Below are 24,556 nucleotides of genomic sequence, written 5' to 3'. Positions count from 1 at the left end.
ACTTCCACAATCATTGCCGACATTTGGAGCAGTTCCACCTGTCAGCGCAACTCCACGTATTCGAGGAGAGCGATCAGACCCGAGTTTGCAAGGAACTTATCTGAAGTGGCTCTGCTACGAAGCCTCACCGGAGGTTATCTGGTACCATGGGAACCGGGATGGCCCTCTGAGAGCATATACTCCAGGAGAATTCCTGGAGGATGTGTTCTCGGCCCGGTTATTTGCGGTTGGCCTCCTAGTGGGAGTTTCATGGTGGTTGTGGTAATGCCTATATCACGGGCAGATCTCTCGGAGTTCGAGCGTGGAGTTGCGCTGTACAACTCAGGTTCCGTACTCCTTAGTTGCGGCAGAAGTGTTAGATAGGCCTTGCATCCACTGGTATGAATGCTGAGCCTGCACTCACCGCTGTGCTTGCATGGCGGGGCTCTGATTGTGGTCACAAAATCAATCCGTGAATCAAGCCGGATTTGTCAAGAACTGCTACTGACACAATTCACGCTGCGCGGTTACTTATGGAGAAACACCGTGAGTAGCATCGCCCTCTTTACATTGCCTTTCTGGATCTAGAGAAAGCGTTTGACCATGTACCACACGAACTCATCTGGTATGCTTTACGACAACACTTAGTGCCAGAAGAACTCGTGCGCTGGGTTCAATTGCTCTACCACGATCCGAAAAGTAAAGTATGGCGAGTGTATCAAAACCGCTTCATGTCTCTGTTGGTGTTCATCAGGGAAGCGCCCTCTTACCACTCATCTTTGTTCTTGTTATGGACACCATCCCACGGGATATCCAACGTCCAGCGCCCTACACACTGCTTTATGCAGATGATGTTTTGCTAGCATCTGATAGCAAAAATGATCTAGAGCAACTTGTTCAAAAATGGAATGATCACCTCATGCAACACGGTCTCAGATTGAATTTAAACAAAACTGAATTTTTGACGACCGATCGGCACAATCATTGCCAACGGCAGTGATCTGCCCAGAGCTGAGCGATTTAAATGCCTCGGGTCAACGCTATCAGCCAATGGAGAACTTCTTTATGAAATTGCTTCACGCATTAACGCAACCTGGATGGAGTGGCGTTCCACAACTGGTATTCTTTGTGATCGACGTATCAACGAACGTCTTAAATCTAAAATTTACCGCAATGTCGTCCGTCCAGTCGCTCTCTATGGTTCTGAGTGTCGGCTGACTATAAAAGACAATGAACGGCGTCTTGCGGTAATGGAGACGAAGATGTTACGTTGGACTAGGGGCATCACATGTTTAGATCACATCCGAAATGAGGATATCCGCGATCGTTATGGGGTTGCATCAATCGTGGAAACGTTGCGAGAGAGGCGTCTTCGATGGTATGCTCACGCAATTCGTGCTAACGAGAATTCACTTCTCAAGATTGGTCTGAACATCGAAGTCGATGGTAAACGACCAAAAGGCAAGCCTAAACAACGGGAGCTTGATGCGCTGGATGGGAATTTGAAAGCCTGGAGATTGCACCCAGATCAGGCATTCGATAGAGCCAAATGGCGAAACCTATGACGACGAGCCAACCCCGCTTGTGAACGGGACAAAGGTTGAAGAAAAAGAAGTACAACAGTAAATTAGGGATTTTAACGAACTTTTTTACGAGAAAACAATTGGTGACATAGACAATGTCGGGATGGCTTATATGGGTTGTTATCCCTCTAAATCTTGGCAGTGTGCTTCAGCTGCCCCATGAATTTCCGGTAAACTTGCACTCTTTCTTCACTATTCTGCGCTATATAGTCCTAGGGTGACCCACTTGTCGGCCATCCTGGGATAATGAGTTTTATTGTATGGGGTTACCACAATGATATTGTCGCCTTTTCTCGATGCGTGATCTATTTACTGCTTTTTCTGTCTTCTCGATCGACACATCCACGGATATTTGCTCCGTACCCCGAATAAGATTAAGGTTACTGGGATATATATGACAGTGGGCTACCTAACGTTCAGAGGGAAACTTTACAAAGGAACCAGAGCTGTGGCAATGGGGAACCCCCTGTCATCCTTCTTGAGTAACTTATTTATGATTAAAGGTTTACTTCCTAAAGATATATAGATGACATCCTTACCATTGTATATAAAAAGATCAAGTTGAAATACTGGAGGTTCTGAGCTCCCATTTTTAGATTTAAAAATCATTAGAGAGGAAAGAGGGATTTATAAAACCCTCTCAGACACAAAGAACTATTTTTTTTATCGACATCTCTGAACTCTTTATGTTCATCGCTCCGCCTTCACGTTTCCGCTGTTAGCTAGGTCTTCTGACGATTTTTAGAGCGTAGTCAACAACTTCATCCACGTCAGTGATAAAGACCCAGTGCTTAGCAATATTGCCTCCAGCCATTAATAAAACTTTGAACTCTTTACGTTGCGTGTAGCTGCTCATAGAGGTCCTAGCTATTCTCTATAGCGGAAATTCCTGTTGGTGCGTAACACTCAAAAACTGCCACGCTATTTAGCTTGGACTGAAATCCTGCAGTGAAGGTCCCCTTAGACACCGGCTTCTATGTCATGAGAGTATGCCTTGCGATAGCCGTTAGCGACAACCTGGGTGGGTCGCCCGTTTAAAATTTAGATAGTCAAGGAAAAACCCGACCATTGAATTTCGAGGGTTAGTCACTTTTGGCAGCCATGGGAAAAGATCATAACGACTTGAATGAATAGTAATTTCAGAACATGGTTAAAATATAATTTATTGAAATAAAATAGAATATACTGAAATACTGATAAATTCTAACATAGTTACGTGTGATGTACAAATATTGAATCGTCATTGATCGCCAGAATTTCGCAGAATCAATAGTTTACTCGATATTACCACAAGTTGCCTACTCAGCACGCCACTGAGTAATGCAGTGTTTTAATAAACCTGTTCAATTGTTCTGACGATTGGTGCCATCTTTGTGGGTTGTTTTTATAGGCATTGGAATTTCCTTTCCACCGCCATGCGTTATGAAAACAATGAACAAAAATCCACCTCACCCAGCGTGTCCATTTTTGTGTGGCCAACACTCGCGGTGGCGTATAATCGCGACAACATTGATTATTAATGATGCCGGCAAAACAGACTCCTGATGAAACACAAAGTCACACTATTGTCATTGTCGATTATTGTCAACCCTAATATCATCTCGGTTCTCAACGGCAGTGGCTTTAGTGCGGGCACACATTGCGTCTCGTTTGCAACTACGCAGGAGACGAAATTAAACGACAAATAATCGTCTTCCAAATATTATCGTAGCGTACTCCGAAAAGACTGAATTTGTGATGCCGATAGAAGGAGGTCGGGCGTTGATAGCCCGCCGAACAGAGTGGGACCGTGGTCTACCTGGAACCTGAAACCCATGACAAAGCACAGACATAACTATTCAATCAGGGAATATTGGAGTTGAAATTTAGCATTCTAATTTAAATAACGTAGTGAAAAGAATTTTGAACAATTAGATACGCCAGACTTCTATTCGCTAAACGACGATATTTCGACTTATATTGGCGGCAGATGCACCAGCTCGTCTGGAGCTTATTGGCAACCCGTTCCGTTCCTATTCTTTACTCAATATCAAAAATAAGAAGATTTTCGAAAAGTAATAATCGAGCTCTTGCATTTGATACCCCATACGACCATATTTCGTGAAAAAAATTGACATCCCTCTTTCGCATGTATGGCAGCCCCCTTCAAATCGAACACAAAATGGCGCCACTCGCTATATGTAAAGGGGTTCACAGACCACACGTTCTCATCAAATTTTGTGATAATCGGTTTAACCGTTTTCGAATAAATCGGGTGTGACAGACAGACAGGCAGACATTGGTCGATTTTAATAAGGTCTTATTTCACACAAAACCTTAAAGACGAGTCTATTATATCCATCTCTCACCCGCCATCTGACAAACACAACCGTAACATATCCAGGAATGTTCACATTCAAAAGCTCAAAGGACCTGGTGAAATGCTCAAGAAACTTGACATACCATTCATTAGAGCCATTAATGACCACCCTAAATCCCTTCATGACGCTTTTGATAATTCTCAAAATCCGTTCGACTGAATTCTATTCCCAAGTTTAGCCTCTTTTACCTTGAGAATGGTAACATATTGACTACCACAGACAAAAATATAATTTAATTTTCTTATCGATAATTGTGGCCGATCAAAATCCTAGGGAGAAACCATCACTAGTCTTATCGCCCTATCATTTTTTTAACATATCCCTGTTGCCAAGACGCTTGAAACATATCTTCTTCCGAAACCTGCAACAATATTCAACTCGCTAAACATAACCACAGCTTCCGGAAGATTCACAGCACCACGACGGCTTCGCTGTGACATCCCGAATTCAAAATAGCCTTAATCAACCCCGTCCTTACCTCCAAGTAATTTTGATTCCCTCCAATTCAAATAATTAAATGTATCGCCAATTATGTGTCTCACTGGGACTCCTTCAGGGAGTTTAAATACAACCAGATAAAACTTGATAGAATCAAATAATGTGTTCCCCATGAAGTGTTGTCTCTCATCCTATTCAACTTGTATGTATCAGAGAGCTCTCCACACCTTTTGAAAGCATCCGATTTATAACGAGAAGCAGAAAAAAGCTCCTTGGAGAAGGATAAGCGGGCTGTAGTGGTAACCTATAGAGCGTTTGACAGATCTACACCAAAGTATGCAGCTGGTACCTTATCTTCTTACTAAAGTAATATCCAATGGACTAAGTGGCTGGCTCCCGATGTCATCCCAAGATCACCTGCATAAGGAGACCAAAACACTACTTACCTGCCCCCAAAAACTATTTGGTAGGATGTTACCGAAGTGATTATCCGCATCTAATCAGAAAACTCCTAAGGAATGCTTTGCTAATGTAAATTCTTAATCGCATTGATCGACTGAAGTTGTAATGCTTACCCGATCCCAATCCCCTAATAGAAGACAGTATTTCTGTTTGCGAAATCGACAGTTATGTTTTTTCCACCAACGTTTCGGAGCCGATCCCGCAATTGCCGACCGCCATGTCAGTAGAAAAGCAAAGCCAAAGCGAGTTCGAGAAACCAAGTACGTCGTCCCGAATTACTGCCATCAAACTTGCCGATTATTTGTTTTCGATCAGAGAAGTGGAATGGGTTTCATGGTAGATACTAGTGCTGATGTTTCAGTCTTGTCAAAGAATAAACAAATTAACACACACCTACACACTTTAATCTTTATGTCGCCAACAATAGGCCCATTAAAATTTACAGACAACGAATCATGACCCTGGACTTCGGCTTACGACCACCTTCATGTGGAAGTTCTCTACCGCAGAAGTAAGAGAGCCAACAATCAACGTTGATCTTAGCCTTATAGTAAATCCGCGAGGAAGTTAATCGATGGAAAGACAAACTTATCTTGCATTGTAAAAGCCACTGATATTACGTTTTTTCCCCGTAAGGATTTCGAAATCGAATGATCATTATCATGATCTGCTCAAGGAATCCTTCGACATCACGATCCCGTGTGCAGCATAACGACTCGCCAACACGACGAAAATAACATATTGTGACACAGAGACCACCAATTTGCGACAGCAAGACGGTTATTTGTTTCAGCAGGGCATATGCCAACCTTAAAGTAGTTCATTACATTTGGTGTGGAAAAAGACAAAACAATGGAGATCATGTGGAAGTTATCGTCGTCTTGTCGACAAATATCCCAAAGATCGATATAACGAAAGGATTCCATCAGATTAGTCGCTTTGGAGGATATTGTTTGAATTCTTAGAGTTTAAAGGTATGACATTTGGCTTATTTAACGCCGCGCAAATATTTCGGCGGTATATCGATGACGTTCTCCGGGAATTGAATTTCTGCTGCGCTTATTCGTTGATATTCTTCCGAAAATGTAAGATACAATGTGGCGCTATTGCCTTCAACAAGTCGATAAAGCAATTCCGAGACAATTTTCGATGAATATTCTTTAGATCGCTGGCGACGGAAACGTAAGAACAGGCGCATTGTCTCGGGTTAGCGCCGTTACGCTCTGTTTTGGTGACATCGAAAAAACTCGTGTTAGCGTAGAAGGACGACAACCAACTTCAACAACTACTTCACTGCCAGATGTAAGTGGTATTGAAAAAGCTTCGAGTTGACGACAGCGATACCACGTTATACTACGACTTATCGATATCCGAAACACAAAAAACTCTCAGTCAGAAAAACTTCGAGATCACCCATCACTTTTCTCATCCCAGTGAACGCACTACACAGAGGCTGATATCTCGCAAATATGTTTGTCCTAGCATGTCCAAAGACATTTTTGAGTGGATTCGTACATGTGTTCGCCTCAACATAACAAGATTTGGAAGGCAATCTAAACCTTCCCATGGGAAACCGGCATGCCAGACTCTAGATTCACCCACGTCCATAGCGAAATCGTTTACTTTTAACGCAACCAAAGGGTTTCTCGTATGCTTAAACGATAATAGGTTAACAAGACGCTCCGACGAGGACACCGATTGCTGAAGGGTGCCACACAATGGAGAATGGATTGTCATTCTATCGACGGTTTTACTTCGCCTTCGTACAAGCGCGAAGGAAGATATTGGCGTAAAAGTTGTAGAACTAGTGAAATTCAAGGCAAACCAAGGAAGGTCAGTGATAACCGACTAAAACCAACCGACTTCGAGATTTTCGGTATATCGACGAACAATTAGGAAATAGCTTCGTTACTATACGCGAGCGTTAGTCGAAGGTCGTATGCAAAATCAAAATTGAAACCTGTCGAACACAAACGTATACATATGTTGGTAGTTAATCAACAACAGTCAAAACTACTCAAGAAAGAGCATTCTGTACAGTATATTTCCATTTCAATATAATTTAAATAATTTTGAATACAATCATCGAAAACCCTTAATCAAAAAGGGTGAATCTAACGTAGTTATCAACTTCTATACTCATCAAACTTGCAATTAATTTTACATTTAATAATAGAATATTGACAACGTCAACTTACCTAATATGGCCGAATTAAGAGCCGAACAAACGGGTTCTCTTTTTGAAGGACATAACTGGTAGCCAAGTGGACTTGACCATGGATTTGAGTATGCTATTAAACTAAATGCATCCTGGAAGATGAGAAGTAAAATCAAAATGAGGCCTTGTCGATAACATTGCAGTTATTCGATATGCACGCTTACCTCCAACATCTTTCTATCGTTATCGTTCATTCGATTTTCTTTTTCTAACTGTTGACCCATTTGAAATAATTCCCGGCCGAATTCTAATATTCTTTCGAAACCAGCACCAGGCTTACGTGATGGAGCATCAACTTCTGAAAATGAGATTTAGAATAGAAAAAGTTTTAATATGTTTAGACGGAGAGTTGACCAACTGTTAATATATTTAAGTAGAATTGAATCTGGAATTATCTTACCCATATCTTCATCTGTGTCTAGTGAGTTAACATAATTATTATCACCATCTCCATCCTTGAAACCATTTCCAAAGTGCACTGCGAATATTTTGATATAATAAATAAAAAATGAAAGTGTATATAAAAGGAGGAGAGAGGAAGATCGTAGACATAGCCTCTGAGCACTTAGACTGTAGTGGTTTATTGTATTCGACCCACGATCGAAGGACGCTAGCATTTCCTTTTAACATTTTGGCCACTAAGTTCTTACTATCGAAATGTTCTTTTTGATACCTTTAGAAATTTTAGAACTGCGACGCGACGACTCATGTTTCCACACCTGTACGGCAAGAACATTAAAACTTGAAACGAAAAAGTTCGTGCAGAGTTAAAATAAACAAAGCATGATTGCAGAGCAGATAAAGATGAGACAAGTCGGAGCTATTGGTAGTTTCTCGATCTGGGAAAATGTAGGTACCAAGCAATCGTGTGCGACATGACTTGGAACCTTGCAAGGACTGGAAGAACAGACGCCCCTGCTACTATCACTACCAATACCGAGGAAAAGCTCGAAAATGTGAGCAATCATGCCAATGGTAAAACTCCTAGTAGCAGGGAAATTATTCGGGCTATCCCGCATTTGAGAGATCGAGAGTAAGTTTTCCACGAAAAATGTAACAGAAAAACAGGATTCACCCTTATGTTTCATTATTCTTTCAAATACTCGCAGGAAAACCTACTCGCAAACTTTATGTCGCTAATACAATACTTATTGAGACGTCATAGACGCCAAGCCAGTTTGAGAGAGGAATAAGGCGACGTTTCAGAGACCACCCTGACTAATGGTTTTCTATTAAGACGGGAAGTCGGTGAGGCAGTGAATCCCCCGGGAGTTGGGGATTGTAAATTTCATGCCGTGTAACACTCAGAAAGGGGGCAAGGGCAAACCCGGATAAGCCCGCAATGCACTCGGTTGCCAGTTGAACTGACAGCACCATTCACGTACCGGCAAAACCGCAGCATCATTAGTTCCACTCTGGACATGGAAGGCCTGGAGACAAGAATTTGAGAAATTTTTGTGCGAGCATTTATTAAAAATCTTCACCGGCGATGAAAATGCCCATAAAATTCTCGCTCACAGCCTAAAGAAACGTGTCTGGCCGGTTGGCTGCCGAATCATTTTCCATTCAATCACCGGCCGTCTGAATAGTCAAAAATGACAGACAGACTGCATCTCACCCACGTTACGACCGCTGATTAAATGGGGATTCTTCAGGCGTAGCTGAGGCGCCGAACTGTACGTGGATGACGGGCTTTAGGCGCGCCCTCTTGTCAGGCAAACCGATAGCAGGCAAGATGCTTACTGCGAAATTCTGATTCAGGATGAGGAAAATCTCAATAGTTTAGTGCTACGCACCAAGAGAGACTTCCGCTGCAGAAGGAAAGAAGGCTTTCTGACATCCATCTAATACAGTCCAGAACAGGCTTTCAAAAGGGGGCATTTTCATCGTGATGGGAGATCTGAATGCCCTTGTAACATCTTGCTCGGACATGTGATGGGTAAACACGATCTTGGAGACCATAACAATAAATGGTGCCCTCTCTTCTTCCACCATACAAAATTAAACAATGCACCGAGAGATGAATCTCCTACAATAGTCTTCTTGGGTGCGAGGTTAGCAGCTTTCTCCAATTTCCACCGCCTTGGCATTGATGACATATTGTTCGAGCGCAATGCCTGGCATAAACTCAGTTTGGTGTCAGCTAACTAGCAATGTACCTCTAATCAGATCGACATTGCGGGCAGCAGTAGATTTAGGATTTGTTTTCTGGATGTTCGAAATAAGAGATGCGTTGACATCGGCTTCGAACGAGACCATCACTTGATGGCCTTTATTTCCGCTTGTGTATCCGCGTCCGCATCTTCTCGCAGGGGTGGTTCAACTGCTGAAGCTCAACATGATTCGCTTAAGGGAGCCAACTGACGAGAGTTGGAAAACTATCTTGCTGATCGTCCGGCAGACATTTTGATCGGTGAATATTGATGAGCACTGGGTCGCCGTCAAAAGTGCCTTTCTCAATTGAAGTTGTTGGTCACGTTTTGAAAGGGCACCATAAGAAATGGCTGATTGCCGGAACATGAAGGCGGTAGGGAATTGAGGGCTCTTATTGCCGCTGTGAGTAGGGGTGAATGTCCTGTGTTTGAGCTCCGGAGCCGCTGAAAATTCCGGTAAGTGAAGGGTAGCGAACGACATGACAAAAGGGAACTTTTCACCACGATCATCAACAGTATAACACCTGATGAAGTTCCACCTATTGTGAATAAAATGGGTAGTCACCGTAATATGCGGATACCGACTACTCCTCCAAAGAAAAGGGGAAGCTCGGCCATCAATGCGATCAAGTGAGGCAAGGACTTGACAGTCTTCCCGCGGAGGCGATCATCGTAGGTCCGGCTCTCTCTGCAGAACTGCGTAAATCCCAGTGAATGGAAAGAGGGGATGATCGTCAAAATTCCGGAGAAGGGAACGCGTCTTGAGCGAGACAAATGAAAGGGTATTTGCGTGTTTTCTACCGTCACAGAGATAATAGTTAAAATTATCCTGAAAGGGATTAAACAAATTCGTGAGTGTTGCGAAGTTCAGATCTCGACTTCAGCTGCCTTTCATCGATTTACACAAAACTTTCGAAAGGGTGAACACAGAGTGTATCTGGAATACTTTACCCAGGAGGGGCAGGAGGAGCTAATAGCTGTTGTCAGAGTGGCATATGATCGTGCAAAATGCCATGTGTTGTGATGCAGGTAAAATTCTTAAGGAATTTGAATTTCAAAGAAGAGTTCGGTAAGATTGTATTTTGTTCTCCATGCTGGATTGTTAAGAGGACGTGCACGGCTCCAGTGGACCATGACATCTTTCCTCAAACACCTCGACTATGCTGATAACATTTGTTTACTCCCTCATCGTGTCATAGGTATTGGCCAAATTGTTGTGATTTAGAAAGAAGAGGAGATAGATTCAAACTGACGATAAACATCAACAAAACCAAGGTTCTTAGCCTAACTGGTTATCGCATTCTTTCTATATGCATCAATGAGCAGAACATCATGATCGTTGAACAATCTATCTATCTTGGTAGGATTGTTTTTGCGATGCGACGGTGGTACTGATCTTGACCTTGATCTCACCCTACCGTTAGATCCGTCTTTGCTGTTTTATTTAAAATCTGGAAATGCAAACGCCTCAACACCACGTTGAGGTTGTCCCGCGGAAATGTTTTCTACGTGATATTATATGAGTGTAGCACATGGAAAGTGACCACCACTGTTATTCCAAAGCTCCAAACCTTCCTTAACACCTCGCTCCACCATGTGATCGAAGTGATGTGGCTTTCTGAAGCCATATTGATGAGTTAAGTCAAATTGTTCCATTACCGTTGGATGTTTTGATTAGAGAGCGAAAGTGTCAGTGGTTAGGTTATACTTAAAAAAAGGGCGAGCAATGTATTGCTGGCTATGCGTAAGTGCAACCCACTTTCCCAGGGTAGTCGGCGAGGGGGTCCCTAGCCGTAGTAGACGACTGCATTTAAAAGATATTGGCCACCATGTATTCAATTGTGTAGCGACCAAAGACTTTATTTTGTATTTTTCTTCTTAAAAGTCTTTACTCGTCTCTAAGAATGGAAGAAGATCGGAACAACAGGATATCACCGTTTACTCGCTAGAAGTGTGCATCAAATGCCATGACACAAACACAAATCGGATCAATACCCTTCCAACTGCACTTTTTGACCATCACATAACGCCTAGAAAGATCTCGTGGTGTTAGTTGCGGGACCGGATACCTGAGAAATTCTTCAGGTCCAGAGATGAGCTCTTTATTTTGGCAAGATCTTTATCCTTAAAGACGTTTTAATCAATTCGTACATTTCTGTGAGGAACGAAAGAGTCAAGAAGAAGATGGAGCCACTTTCCGAAAGATCATTTACAGTCGTCGCGTGTATTTCGGATCGAGTTTTGACCACGACAAGGAAACAAAAGTAGATAAGCGTTGACTGATTAACAACTGCACTTTTCAATGCAACTGCTAACAAGAGTAATGCATCACCGCACCAGTCACTCCCAGTCATCCGAGCTCATCCAGACCTTAGAATGGACCTACAGCTTGAACTCCAATAAGCATTACCTAAGGTCAAGATTAGCTTTGATCTGGAAATTCGACTTCAAAGATAAAACTGAAAATTACTTTGCCTGCTTAGCAGCTGAATAAAGAAAGACTCAATATCATCATGTTTGTGTTTCAGCCACAGACATAGGTTTCCAATGAGTTGCGCAGTCCATCTGCCTAGCAACTCATTTTTCAAAAAGACATGCCATTCATTCAGTATATGTGGTCATTCCCACTACCCTTGAGTTCTTTCTTTTATGCTTATAGATCTCCCACGATCAACCGGTTGTGAGAGAATACAGTAGATAGACACCATCCGCTAGGTCTCCCTCTCCCCCTATCTCTGTACTTGTGCAAGGAGCATATGATGAAACTTCTCGCAGAGCATTAGTTCAGACCTTGGCGAACCAGAGCAGAACTATCTGTATCGCCCTTATGAGAAAGTGTCTACTGCTAGAGGTAGGTCCCCCAAAATTTATTATTAGCCGAGTAAGGACTAAAACTCTTGCTGCAGTCTTGTCCGCCTCTGTTTTGATTTGTTCGAAAAAACTCATCTTCGGTCGAGTGTAAATCTAAGATACCTAACGCTTTGCTTTGACTCTATAATCGTCTTGTCGATCGCCACGTCAAGATGACTACTTCATTTTTTACCAACGCAAGGAACCATGAGCATTCATCCCCTCAAAACTGAAGCAGAATCCAAGGTAGCCAAAATATACATGAATGACATTAAAGGAGACGCTACAGCGGCGAAATATCTTATTTTTCACCAAGCTCGGCTTGCCCAACCGTTTGCATTGTCGAAGTTGTGAAGAGGGTGGTATCTATCCCGCTATTGAACGGAATGACGATTAGTTGAAATACCAAATGACACTACCTCAACAAACAACAACTGCACTTTGTTGGAAAAATAGAAGAAGCAACAGAAAACCAGGAAAAACGAAGATCCTAAGCAAACTCCTTTCTTTTATCATTACTAACTTTGCCAAAGAGCCAGCTTTTGTGAATACAATGCACCACAAAGACGGAGCACATTAATTTAAGCAAATAAATTTGTATCTAAATTATTAGGCATCCCATCCCGATGTTTTCAAACTCATAACCAAAAGCTAGTTATAATCGCCTTCCCGCTGCTTGGGATCCTTCAAACAAAGCATCTTGCAGGGAACAAATATGAAACTATTGAACACGAATTACCCAGGCACAAGATTGCCTTTATACAATGCAGATTATAATCAAACTTACCATTCGCTATGTGACCATTTTCCATTTCGACATCATTCATATAATCGTTATGTGAGTTTATTTCGAGATCGTGGCTTCTATTTGAATCACTATTCACAGGCGAAAAACTATGCAATATAAACAAAAAACAAAGATTATCAAACCCATCTGATAAGAGATGCTATCAAAAGGCTCATAAAAACAATACAACTTACTTTTCGGAATTTTTCATGTCTTGATTATCTTGCACGCCGTCACCTATCACATTATTTGTCGATGAGCCATTTTGATATGACTTCGTTGATTGAATAACAGACGTTTGAACTGGACTAGATTTTGAGTTGGGAGGGCACTAAAATACAGAGAAGCGGAAAAATTAGTATCGAGTTCCGTAATGATGTTTCGAGGCAGAAATTGGATAGTTACGAGCACGATTTTGCTTACCTCAATATCTGAACCGTTTACCATTTCCACAAATTGCCGACATTTTAACATAAACAACAGATTCTGGTTGTTTTCCAGCAGGCCTGGATACGTGCGCAGAGTCTGCTCTATTGCTTGTCCCATCCGACCGGACATAACTAATTTTAAGATTTCTGAAATAAAATGAAAATTGCTTTAGTTTCGATTGAATATTTGGTACACTAAATTAGGGTAAAGTGGAAGTCGAGTGGGATTCTACGAAAATGACGGGACAAGGGGGCTGGTCTGCAGGTGAAAAATTGGAAAACAAAATCATGCAGACCAAAAAACAACGTCTCTTACTTTGTCGAGTCTTTATTGATGAAAGTTCCTCGTTTATATCTTGGCCAGTTGTCTTAGCAAAACATTCTGCAGTACTGCTGTAGCCATTATGAACTAAGTATGATGAAACCATTCTGAAAGAAAGCAAACTATAAAACAATTATGATTTTTCAACAATACCCGATACAACTTACTTATTAATTAAAGCAACAGATTCTCCTTGATTATGTGGCAATGGGAAATTATGAATATTAGCTACTGCTTCAGCACGCATCTGTTTTATCATATCTTCAATCTGGTCGAACTGAAATGGTTCTTGTCCGAAATTTGCATCGACTTCTTCGCCAGGTGTTTGTAGACCAACTGTCGGATATAGTTTGGTCTGCAACATCAATTTTTAGAAAAACATTATTAGATATGGCCAAGCCGAATCTTTCAGATAACATTCAATAGTTCAATACTTACTGGAAGATCACGAAAAGCAACACCCAAATCGAGTCCATTCTTTGTATAAAAACAAGTATTATTTAACATATTCACGCCGCATCCGATAACGTCACCAGTTGTGAAAGTTGGACCGTATGACTGTCCGTTGCCCGATGAACAAAATGAATTTCCATCATCGCCATGATATCCGTATGATTGCTTATCCCAACCTAAAAATAGATGAACATTTCATGTGTATTCGATTTCTATGAATAATTGTAAATATTTTTGATTACCTGGCAGACGATTCATTTTGAAATTTTGTGATGTGAGACCGATGCCCATGTATCCATTCTTTCCTTTTGAGATGATTTTAACTTCAAAGTAGTAGAGACCGCAGGCGGCTGGAATCGGATGATCTGTCCGCACTGATGCTGCATCTGTGTGAGATTTTCCAGCTCCTATGGAATTAGAAATCAATTTATTATTAAACATGTACTTCCGGGTTATTCAATTGGAAGGAAAGGGATAAAAATGGAATAAATTCTCAAAGCGGAAAGCGTGAAGAGCAACGATTTGCTATAAATTCAGCTTTGTGAGTATGTGTTTGGCTGTGATCGTGTAGAGATTCATCGTCTTTAGATATCATAGTTTGGTTCGTTTTATTTGGGAATTGCAGATTTGAGTTTAGATCATTTGACGTTCATCTTTCGCATACTAATATCCTTTGGAGTAAAAATGCTTGCTTGAGCGTCTCCACTTTCATCCCACTAACCACTTACACGGCGTAAATTATGAAAGCATTCGAGAAAAATACAGAAACCTTGAGGTTTCTCATTGTACACGTTAAGGAAAATGTCACGCCACCACTCACAGTGATCAATAGTCTTCAAACCCTTTTGTTCATTGATCCGCTCGCAAGAAGACCATCTGCCATCCGATCAACAAGGTAATTCTTCCACTATCGAAAGACAATTGGACTATGAGGTCGGTGCTAAATTTGGGGGAGCGCAACTCTTCAACCCTCCGCGAAGTAGTGAACGCAACACGCAAGCGACCATTAGATGATGATTCCTATCGAGGCCGATGTCGGTGCATTTCTTGTTATGAACATCCAAAGGACAGTTCCTAAATCTACTGCTGATTGTAATGATTTCAATCTGATTGCGCCTCCTTTCCCGGTCAGTTAAGAAACAAATGACCTTTTGGCAAGCTCTGTGGTCGAACATTGTGCCACTAATAACAAGACGATGGAAGTTTCAGAGATCCACAATCGGATCTGGAGGAGGATGAACGGAAACAACAGACGATCCACTTTATGCTAAAAAGGTGCTATAAGAACCGAACCCCAAGAAAGTTGGAAAAACAAACCCCGAAACCTGCGTGGTCAATTGGGAGCTTGATCTCTAGTATGCAGACTTTCTCACTTTCAAGTAAGACCTTCACCTTGGTGCCCGGGCGAGCAAAGTTGTTAGGATCAAAACATGGACCTGAACCTTTTAAAACAAAAACGGACAAGGATAGAAGAAGAATAGATGTTGAGGCCAAGCCCATCATTGGAGGACAAGCTGTTGGCATGCAGCCGAGATAATAGAGTTAATGCCAATCGTAGTATTGCTATACTGGAATTAAAAGCAGAGACCTCAGACTAGGAGCTTCCTTCCTGAAAATCAGACCCTCCAAAGAATAAGAGTCGACAAGAATATCGGCTATCAGAAGCCACCGAAGAAGCGGAAGTTCGTTAGAGTTTTGTTCGAGAGATAGTACTACTAGTATTACTTCTGAGCAAGATTACTTTGCAATGAGGTCGGTACTGTCGGCGAGCGGAGAACCAATAGAACGCGAAACCTACTACCTTCAAGCGCATTCCATCTCAGAATGAGGCCGAACAATGAAACAATAGGAGGGAGTGTACAAGGGCTCGTATGCCAAACAACCTCTGAAAACAGTGAAAAAGCTATGACCGATCGATGAGCACCGCATTGCGAAACCCTTGAGCGACATGGCTAGGAATTATTTATGGGTGGCGCTGACGGATGGTAACTTCGCTATCAGCAAATGGGCACCCAAGGTGTGGACCAACGTTGAGGGCAGGCTGTCGGAAATGGTCATTGAGCATTAAACAGGACGGCAAAGTGGAACAAAGGAGCATTCCCTGCTTTGATTCCTCCCAGGGGGTCCGCGGGATCCACTTCATAGCATGCGAGGACCAATTCTACAGGGACTTATTCGGTTCGTCGGTTGCTAAAATCGGCGACGTCTGGGAGGGGGTAAAGTTGAAGCTAGTCCCATATGAGACTCCTAGAAGAACGATGTCTCATATCTGGTTGCCAAAAATCTGTATGAATAAGAATAAGCTCGTTCCAGCTTTACGTCTTCAGAATTGTAGGATTCCCATGAACGTCTGTGATCAAAGAAGAAGAACCAAAAGTAAACAGCTATACTTTTCTACTTAGTACGAATTGAGTGCCTGGAGGCACTGGAAAAGATGGACTACAAAATGCGGTTCGGAGTCAAGAATGTAAAGAAGATGTGAAACCGAACGGTAGCCTGGACCCAACCGACGCCAAAGAGCTGTGGGACAAAATGAAGATCGACGATTTGACGGTAATTGACTACGCAAGGAAATCATGCTGAGGGCAGCCCTGGTAAATCTGCGTAATATTAATACAGAAACTCAGAGGCGGGCAAACCATCAAAGGACTACAAAGTAAATATTACGATTTACTTCATAGCACACGTGACATTGATCGGGACGAACCTAGAGCAACCGGGATCGGAGAACGCGTATATCTCGTTGGTGTACATGGCTCACAATCGAAGCTGATTCATGAAGAATTACAGCACCTGGCACCCATTATCGCAGCAAAGCAGGCCAACCTGTTGATAAGCTGCGAAGCCAATGCGAATCACACTTTTTGGGGCGGTTTGGAAATCAACGAAAGAGATGACTCTCTCTTTGAATTTATTATTAACACAAACCTATCTTTATATAACAGGTGCAGTAAATCAAACATTTCCCTAGGTCGGGGAGCTGTGACGATTAGGAGGAGGTCCCGGATATCACCCTACTAACAGGCAAAGCGACTTTCACGCAGGCAGCTGGAGAGTGTCCGCCTAGAGATCCTTCTCAGATCACACTTGCATATTTTCCAGTCTAAATCTTGCTGTAGAGATTTCCTACCTTTCAAAGACCCTAGGAGGAAATTTGGTCAAGACAGACGAACGAGAATCAAAGGTCGGGGTTCTGGAAAAGACATTTGGATTCAGCTTTAAACTCTGTTCCTCTGTAAAGTACAGCAAAAAGACATTGTCACCCAGGAAGGTCTGTTCAATCTCAGGAAGCTGACCAGTGATACCAAAATGTTCTACCGACATAAATACGATACTCAGCGATATTTTAGCCAAATAAAACAGGAGCCTATCAGAAACAGAAAGAAAGGTTTGCGCCGTGGCATGTAAACATTTACAGGAGCTTATACGATTGCGGATAGATGCAGCTCGAATCCGCGAAAGACTTCCGGCCAGTCAGCCTCACCTTTACGCGCTTGAGACCTAGAACGCTTCTCCGACATCCACTTAAGAATGATCATGGGAGGATGTATGTCCTTCTTAACATCTCAACGTGCCATAAAAACCACAATTCACGAGATGTCTTACGCATTCGACAATATACATGTCAAAAATAAAGATAGTCCAAGCTGTTCTGGCAGATAGCCAGTTTACTAGAGCTGTGAGCAGAAAAAACCGGTCGGCAAGATGTGGACTCGACATAAATCCAACGAAAATGGACCTGACGCCATTTATGACTAAGGCAGAGGTACTCGAATCGTCTCCCGCGATTAAATGGAAAAAGATTGGCATTTTCCTTCAATAAAGTATCTGGATGTGATCCTGGATCCTAAGTTAAATTGGAGACTGAACAAATAGAGGACCTTTGTAAAAAATCGGACATTCAGCCGAGGAGGGATCTCTGGATATGCAAGGCCATCTAATCCTAACGTGTGGTTCTGCTGCAGCAGGCTCTGAGCAAGAAACATAATAGAACCAAGCTTAATGAGATTCAAAGAACTGCGAGTGCAGGTGCTATTAGGGCTCTGGAGTCCTGCCCGGCAGATGCCTTCAAAGTACTTCTGCATCTCTTTACACTAAATACGCTAGCGTGCAGGGTTGCCAGACTACGTGAATCGGGATGTTGAACAGCATAGCCCTACGGCCATAGTAACATCCTAAACGAACTCTAAATATTCCCAATGGATTACGCCACAGTCAAACCGAGCTTCAACCAGGGGAGAGTGGCGCAGTACTCTGCACCGACGGATCAAAGATGATCTGTAGAGTTTTCTCCGATACATAGTCGTACGACCAACCAACAGTGTATTCCAGGCAGAGTACTGAGGATACCGGATTCCTGACGATGACAGAAACATGATCCAAACCCGAAGTGTAACATAATCATTCTGACCGACAACCAAAAGGGCATTAAATCTTTGTGCTCAATATCCTCCAAGCTGGTTGTGGCACGCTCAGACCAAAGAACGGACCGACGGACTGGTCAGGCGGGGCTCTAATTTCTAAGGCTTGGTGAGCGCAGTTGGGGTAGAAACTACTAGCACTACTTAACAGCCACTGAATTCAGATGACGAAGGCTGACTACCTGCGCTAAGTCGAAGAGAACAAGGTCCGCTCGCGGGAGCTTCTACGCCCGACGCGTGCAAATGATTACAGCGGTTTGCACGGGACGCTTTTAGCGGATCATGGCGCCAAACTTGGCACACTCTACACTTGACATTGCCAAAGTTGCGAGACGAGGGAAAAACGTTCAGCCACTTCCTTGCCGATTGCCTGGCTGCGGACACTAAGAAAAGAATTCGTTCGACCTCAAAGAGATCATTTAGAAAGAATTTTGGGGCAAGGGAGCTACTGTCCTTCTCAAATGTCATGGGCTGGCTCCGAAAAGCAGTTGTCATGATCTTAGAAGTTTGTACAAAAAAGGCGCATCACAGCGCTAATTGAGTTCTTCGGAATGGCCACTAATACTTACCTACCTATCTTCCGGAATACAATAGGACAGTGCCACAAGGGGAGTATTCTCCAGAGTCCCACCATCTAACCTCATTGTAACTCTGGAATTCACACGGAAGTAGAAGAAAGCGACCATTCTGATTATAGTACCTCGTCCTTTCTTCTTCAATTCATTGATTTACTGTTAAGACCTCGCAAGACACCGCTACGAGAATCACAAAGCAAAACAAATCGACAGTAACTTTATTGTGAATGGGTGCTGCTACAGGCAGCTTTCAATATCAGCAGACCTTAGTTGATAAGGGCTCATCCATATACGCTAGAATCCCGATAATACGTATGGTTAAGGGACTGACGATTTGGTACGGAATGTCGGAGGTGTAAAATATACAAAGTTAACTCTGGGAACCGGCAAATTTATACAAATTAGTCGGAAATACGAATAATCGATCTGAAATAATAAAAACTTGTTGTTTCTTTTTCGTTGGTGTGGGTATTTATTCTTGCAAATACCGATATTTCGGGAACCACTTGTTACCTCATCAGTGCCAACAAGTGGTTTCCGAGATATCGGTATTTGCAAGAATTAATGTCCACACCAACAAAAAAGAAACAGCAAGTTTTTTATTATTTCAGATAATTAATCGTTGGAAACACCGCATAATTACACTCAGAATAATCGATGTCCAAATTATCGGGATTCCACTTAAGTAGGAAAATTGAACGGTAATACGAGGAAATGAAGAGGAAATCCTAAAATTTCCTGTACTGCATTTATTGCCGTAAAATCACTTTGGGATCCCTAAGATAAAAAAGTAAAAGTAAACTATAACCATTCATGTTACTTAGGGATATGGCGATTGAGCTTTGTTGAGAACGAGATTTCTACAAAGTTTTTAGAATTTATAATGCCACTCGTCCTATTGCAATTGCTCACTGTAACCATTGAATTATTGACTGCAGCTGCGGATTGGTAGGTAGATTCCAGTGACCTCTTCGAAGAGCTCAGCTAACGGTTTTGATGCCACTGACTCCGAAGGCCATAACTGCTGTAAGAAGGACAAAGAGAGAAGAATTCAGCCAGCTCAGCAGTAGCATTTACGAAGGAGTTCACCCACCCTGCAACTAGAGATCTCTTCGAGGTTCCCAAAGAATTTTTTGTTATTTAAACTTAAGGAGCTTCCAACGTGAACCTAAGAGGCTCGTAAAACGTTCAAAGCGAGACTCCTTAAACGGGATGAGCTGGCCAAGTTTGACTCTTTCAGAAAACCGGATGAAACTTTCACGAATTTGAGAATTGGATATATATAGACTCTCTTGGAAATACCCCAGCCGTAGGACAAGTGACAGAAGTGGGAAAGAGAGAGTTGGCAGGAGAGTGTTGCAAGGGGAATTGGGACACTGCGAGAGTGGTGATTACCAATGAAAAAGCGAGAGCTGCTATACTGTCATTTGAGCACTTCAGAGCACCTGGCATGGATGGCATCTATCCAGAGATGCTAAAGGAGGGTATAGGGCACCTAGAGCGACCTCTAAGACATATTTTCCGAGGATATATCGCTTTGGCCTACCTCTTGGCAGAAGGTTAAGATAGTCTTCATACCGAAACCCGGGAAATTTGAATATTCAAACCCAAAAAGCTGCAAACAGATCAGAGTGGTTGGCGTCACATTTGCGAGAAGGCAGTAGGGCTGCACATATTAAATGAAAACCAACACGCTTACCTGCGTGAACAATCATGTGAATCTAGTCTTAATTTTTTCGATTCAAAGATACGACCCTGAACGACGAGAACGCGATGAGGATGTTCTTAGAAATTGAAGGGGCGTTCGAGTACAATGGATCACTGCGATCTGAGTGCTCAGATGCTTTGCCTCTTCCTCCACTCATGCAAACACACAAACAACAACACAAACTATTTATCTCATTTACTATTTTCCCTCGACGGTCTTTAAGTAGATCCATAGTCCATGATTTGTATCTACGGACGGTAATCTACGGACTTTATAATGTGGATATTTATTACTCCCAATCCAATGCTCAAAAGGATTTTTTACCACTGCCTCATACTTTCAAAATTTAGAATCGTTTCTAACAATCCAAAGTATTATAATCTAGACAGTTTCCAGATAGTGCACTGCCCACATTTTGAAAATGATTCTCGTTACCAGAAGAACAATGTTATCTACGATTTCAGGGGTATTCTCTGTTGAAAATGTAATCAAAAATAAGTGTTCAGTTTAACTACAATATTAGTCATTCCATTTAACATTTCAAATATAAATAAAATTTTTCAATAGAAAGTCATGTTTACTCCTTCCTCTGGCGTACACATACTATTTATGCAGAATAATTGAACTAAACCTTATCAGTAAGATACAAAGAGAATCTCATGTGTTATGTCGGGTTTCCTCATCTACGACCTTTGACCAACAATAAATGGCAATTGCTGCAGAAATCAACAAGACTATTCTTGCACAGACAGACCCGTCTGTCTACAATTCCGCCTACCTAAAATTTCTACGCAGATCCTGGGTTGAATGACTGCAGAGGTCACTGCCGTTTTGAAAAAAAGAATATCCGATAAACGACAACAATGAGCATTCGTGCCAAACCACATCAAGAAATATCAGGTAGGGCGATTAACGAGAGCTTAGAACACTCGCTCGCTCCTCCATTCATCCCAAGATATCAAGAACCCAATCCCAGCCAGCAGCCAGCATCCAGCACGAAACAGCTGTCCCCGAGATACTCCACGAATCATAACAACAAGCAAAACAAATATCACCTGGAACCAGACTCTTGATATCTTTGTTATGATGTAGCCACCAACAATGGGAGTGTATAGCGCGTAAGCGCAGAACCATAACAAAAACATTGGCATAAGTACGAGAGCCATACAAAGTGAAAACCTTGTGGAAATGCGCATGCAGTGGCCATGGAACCAGGCCACCAAGAGCTCTCTCAAGTGCTAAATGTATTAAGTTTGGTGAAAACTTTGCTTATACCCAATTGAATGGTTTCGTTTCGACATGCGAAATTATCAAATCCTACGACTGCCTACCGAGCACTCGACCAGATTCGGAAATTTGGCAGTTGCAGAGCGAAAATGTAAACAAAGTCTCTATGGTATATGGCCCCTGGGTTCGCTGTGTGAGTGAAAAGAGGTTTAATGTGAGCATGTGTGCTCGTGCGTGAAAAAAACTTGTTATCCCATCACAGGCGAATTGACTTGATGAGTATGACGGAGGCAGCGATAGTGGTAATAAACCCAAGGAAAAGTCGATTATCTAAACCCTCCGCAACTCGTAATGCGAGAAAAACATTCAACGAATGTAGCAAAGAGTTTGATGCGGACAGTAACGAAGTAAATTATTTTGATACGTGGCTATAAAATGAAGGGCAGATTCGAATGGCTCCTAAGAATAGTTTCAGTTTTAACAGATATTGGTTGTTGCAGACAATTTGCAACCATACCTGCAATTTGCTGGAAACCAGTTGAAAAACGGAAAATGACGCTTCAGATATGAAAGGCTTTGTGTATTTCTAAGGTGAAAATAGATGAGTACATGACGGTTCCATAGGAACACACCTGGTGTATATGCATTAAGATGGCAGACTATTCACTTTAATGTCAAACTGACATTGTACTGTACTCTTATGTCATACTGACATTGCATATATATAGAATTCTGAACTGTTATAGCTGTTATCAAGCTAGCAACTAGTATCATGCTTAAATTTATATTCTATTTGCTGCAAAATTGTTTACTCCTTATATAAATAATTTCGAAGCAATTTTTCTTATTTCCCTACACAATTTCCTTGTACTGAAACACATTTTTTTGGAGGTTTCCGTCATCATAAAAAGTTGAAGGCTGGGCCCTTAACCAATTAAGCATAAAAAGTTCATTCAACCTCTTCATCAAGATTGAACCTTTGACCTCAAAAAGCTTCTTTCAAAAAATTAAACAGATTGTAGTTTATTGTTTGGCATTTCAGGAAGAAATCAAATAAAAGAATACCTTTGGAATCCCAAAACACGTTTGTAGGAATTTCCCCCGGAGACAATCGCGTTGTTGGCTTTATTTGTGCAGCCTGACTGACTGTTCTTAGTCGTGCCCAGGTGTTTCAATGGCATAAAGAGTTTAAGGGGGGCGTGAAAACGTGCGGACTGGCGCGAATGCGCACCCTACTCCGTGAAGTTCGGTGTTTAGCAGTTCGAATGTTGGCCTCGTAACTGGGTATGAACCGTGAAACAATCAGACAAATTTTAACAGACGATTTCGGGATGAAAAAGTTGTGCGCGAAAATGGTTCCAAAGAACCGTTCTGAGGAGCAAAAGCAGCATCGAATGATTGTCGCAAAGACTGTTTGGAACAAGTGGAAAACGATCCCACGCTGCTTGATTGGGTTATTACAGGCGATAAAAGCTGGTTTTTCCAACACGATCCGGAAACCAGACGCCAAAGCTCATAATGGTTGTCTCCTTCCTCAGCATAATGAACCAATAAACGCTGGCAAATTTCCAAATGCAGGTTTTTTTACCAAGAGGAAGAAGCCCGGGAACCCATCATGCTGAGATCTTTGAGAATCCAAGTTCTTCTCAGATGATGGAATGTACATTCTCCTGATTGAGACTTGTGTGAGGTGGGGCAGAAGCAAAGTCTCTGAGCAAACAGACCCTACTGGTCCATTGTACTCGACGAATTGGACCTACTGAGGAAACAATTTCACCAACGGCAGGGCGCCGGTTTTCCTTCAAAAGGCCCGTAATTGCACGGATGGTTTCGTCTGCTATGGAAATTCGAGGATGTTGATCATATCCTTGATTTTCCACCATTTCACTTCCTTCACAAAAACCTTTATGCCACACGTACATGTAGGCTTTGGAGGGAGTTTCAGCCCCGATTCGCGCTCGTAAACGTGTTAAAATTTCTGAAGGCCTCACTTCCTCTCACGTCAGAAAGTTTATAGTAATCTGTTGTGCAACAGAGGTAGAATATGGCTGAATACGAATAATATTGGTAAGGCACACGGAACTGAAGTAAGAAGACCTAGATAGAATTCATGGAAAAAATTCAGAGCCTTCCGACTCTCCACCAACGCTTGATAACCAAATTCTGGTTTATATTTCACTGACCCTCGTAAATTCCTATTATTATTTGAGCAGATATCGTGATGAGAAAAATGTTTAGACCAAGATGGCGTATAGAAGCACCATATTTTTTTACAAGACTTAATAATTTGTAAGAATGGATGCACTTGTTAACTTCCACCTCGACCACACCCATTCTCCAACGCTAAAAAGGACCTGGTTCCACAGAAAATACTAATCGATACTTTTTATTTGATACTCCATATAACTACAACCGGAGAAAAAATGCCATTTATGGGATACCTGGAGGTCTCAAAAATCAAATGTGAATTATTGATTCGCGTCTGTCAACTCAGGAAGGTAGCACCTAATGAATTGTTTTTATCATTCTCTTAGAATTTGCGAATATTACATAGCTTTCATGATGTGACAAATGGTAACGGACAGAGCAGCC

The 24,556-nt window shown here is 42.0% G+C and overlaps 1 protein-coding gene across 2 annotated transcripts in view; it reads right to left on the bottom strand.

Annotated features, from left to right (window-relative positions):
* The window catches only part of LOC119653678 (ran-binding proteins 9/10 homolog), a 38,900-nt gene that overhangs the window by 3,573 nt on the left and 10,771 nt on the right, over nt 1-24,556 (bottom strand). The window contains exons 2-11 of one of the 2 annotated variants that reach the window (XM_038058525.1): nt 14,276-14,440; nt 14,019-14,209; nt 13,748-13,944; nt 13,575-13,702; nt 13,254-13,405; nt 13,025-13,161; nt 12,831-12,937; nt 7,441-7,518; nt 7,205-7,338; nt 7,021-7,132 (exon numbers count right to left, since the gene is read on the bottom strand). In XM_038058525.1, coding sequence (XP_037914453.1) covers nt 7,021-7,132; nt 7,205-7,338; nt 7,441-7,518; nt 12,831-12,937; nt 13,025-13,161; nt 13,254-13,405; nt 13,575-13,702; nt 13,748-13,944; nt 14,019-14,209; nt 14,276-14,440 — 1,401 coding nt within the window. The remainder of the gene's footprint in view (nt 1-7,020; nt 7,133-7,204; nt 7,339-7,440; nt 7,519-12,830; nt 12,938-13,024; nt 13,162-13,253; nt 13,406-13,574; nt 13,703-13,747; nt 13,945-14,018; nt 14,210-14,275; nt 14,441-24,556) is intronic. The other variant, XM_038058535.1, reaches the window with a different exon arrangement.

The sequence above is a fragment of the Hermetia illucens genome, chromosome 1 (assembly GCF_905115235.1).
Source record: "Hermetia illucens chromosome 1, iHerIll2.2.curated.20191125, whole genome shotgun sequence".
Classification (NCBI taxonomy): Eukaryota; Metazoa; Arthropoda; class Insecta; order Diptera; family Stratiomyidae; genus Hermetia; species Hermetia illucens.
The sequence above is the reverse complement of the archived record's forward strand: the minus strand, read 5'-3'. Positions and strand labels throughout refer to the sequence as shown.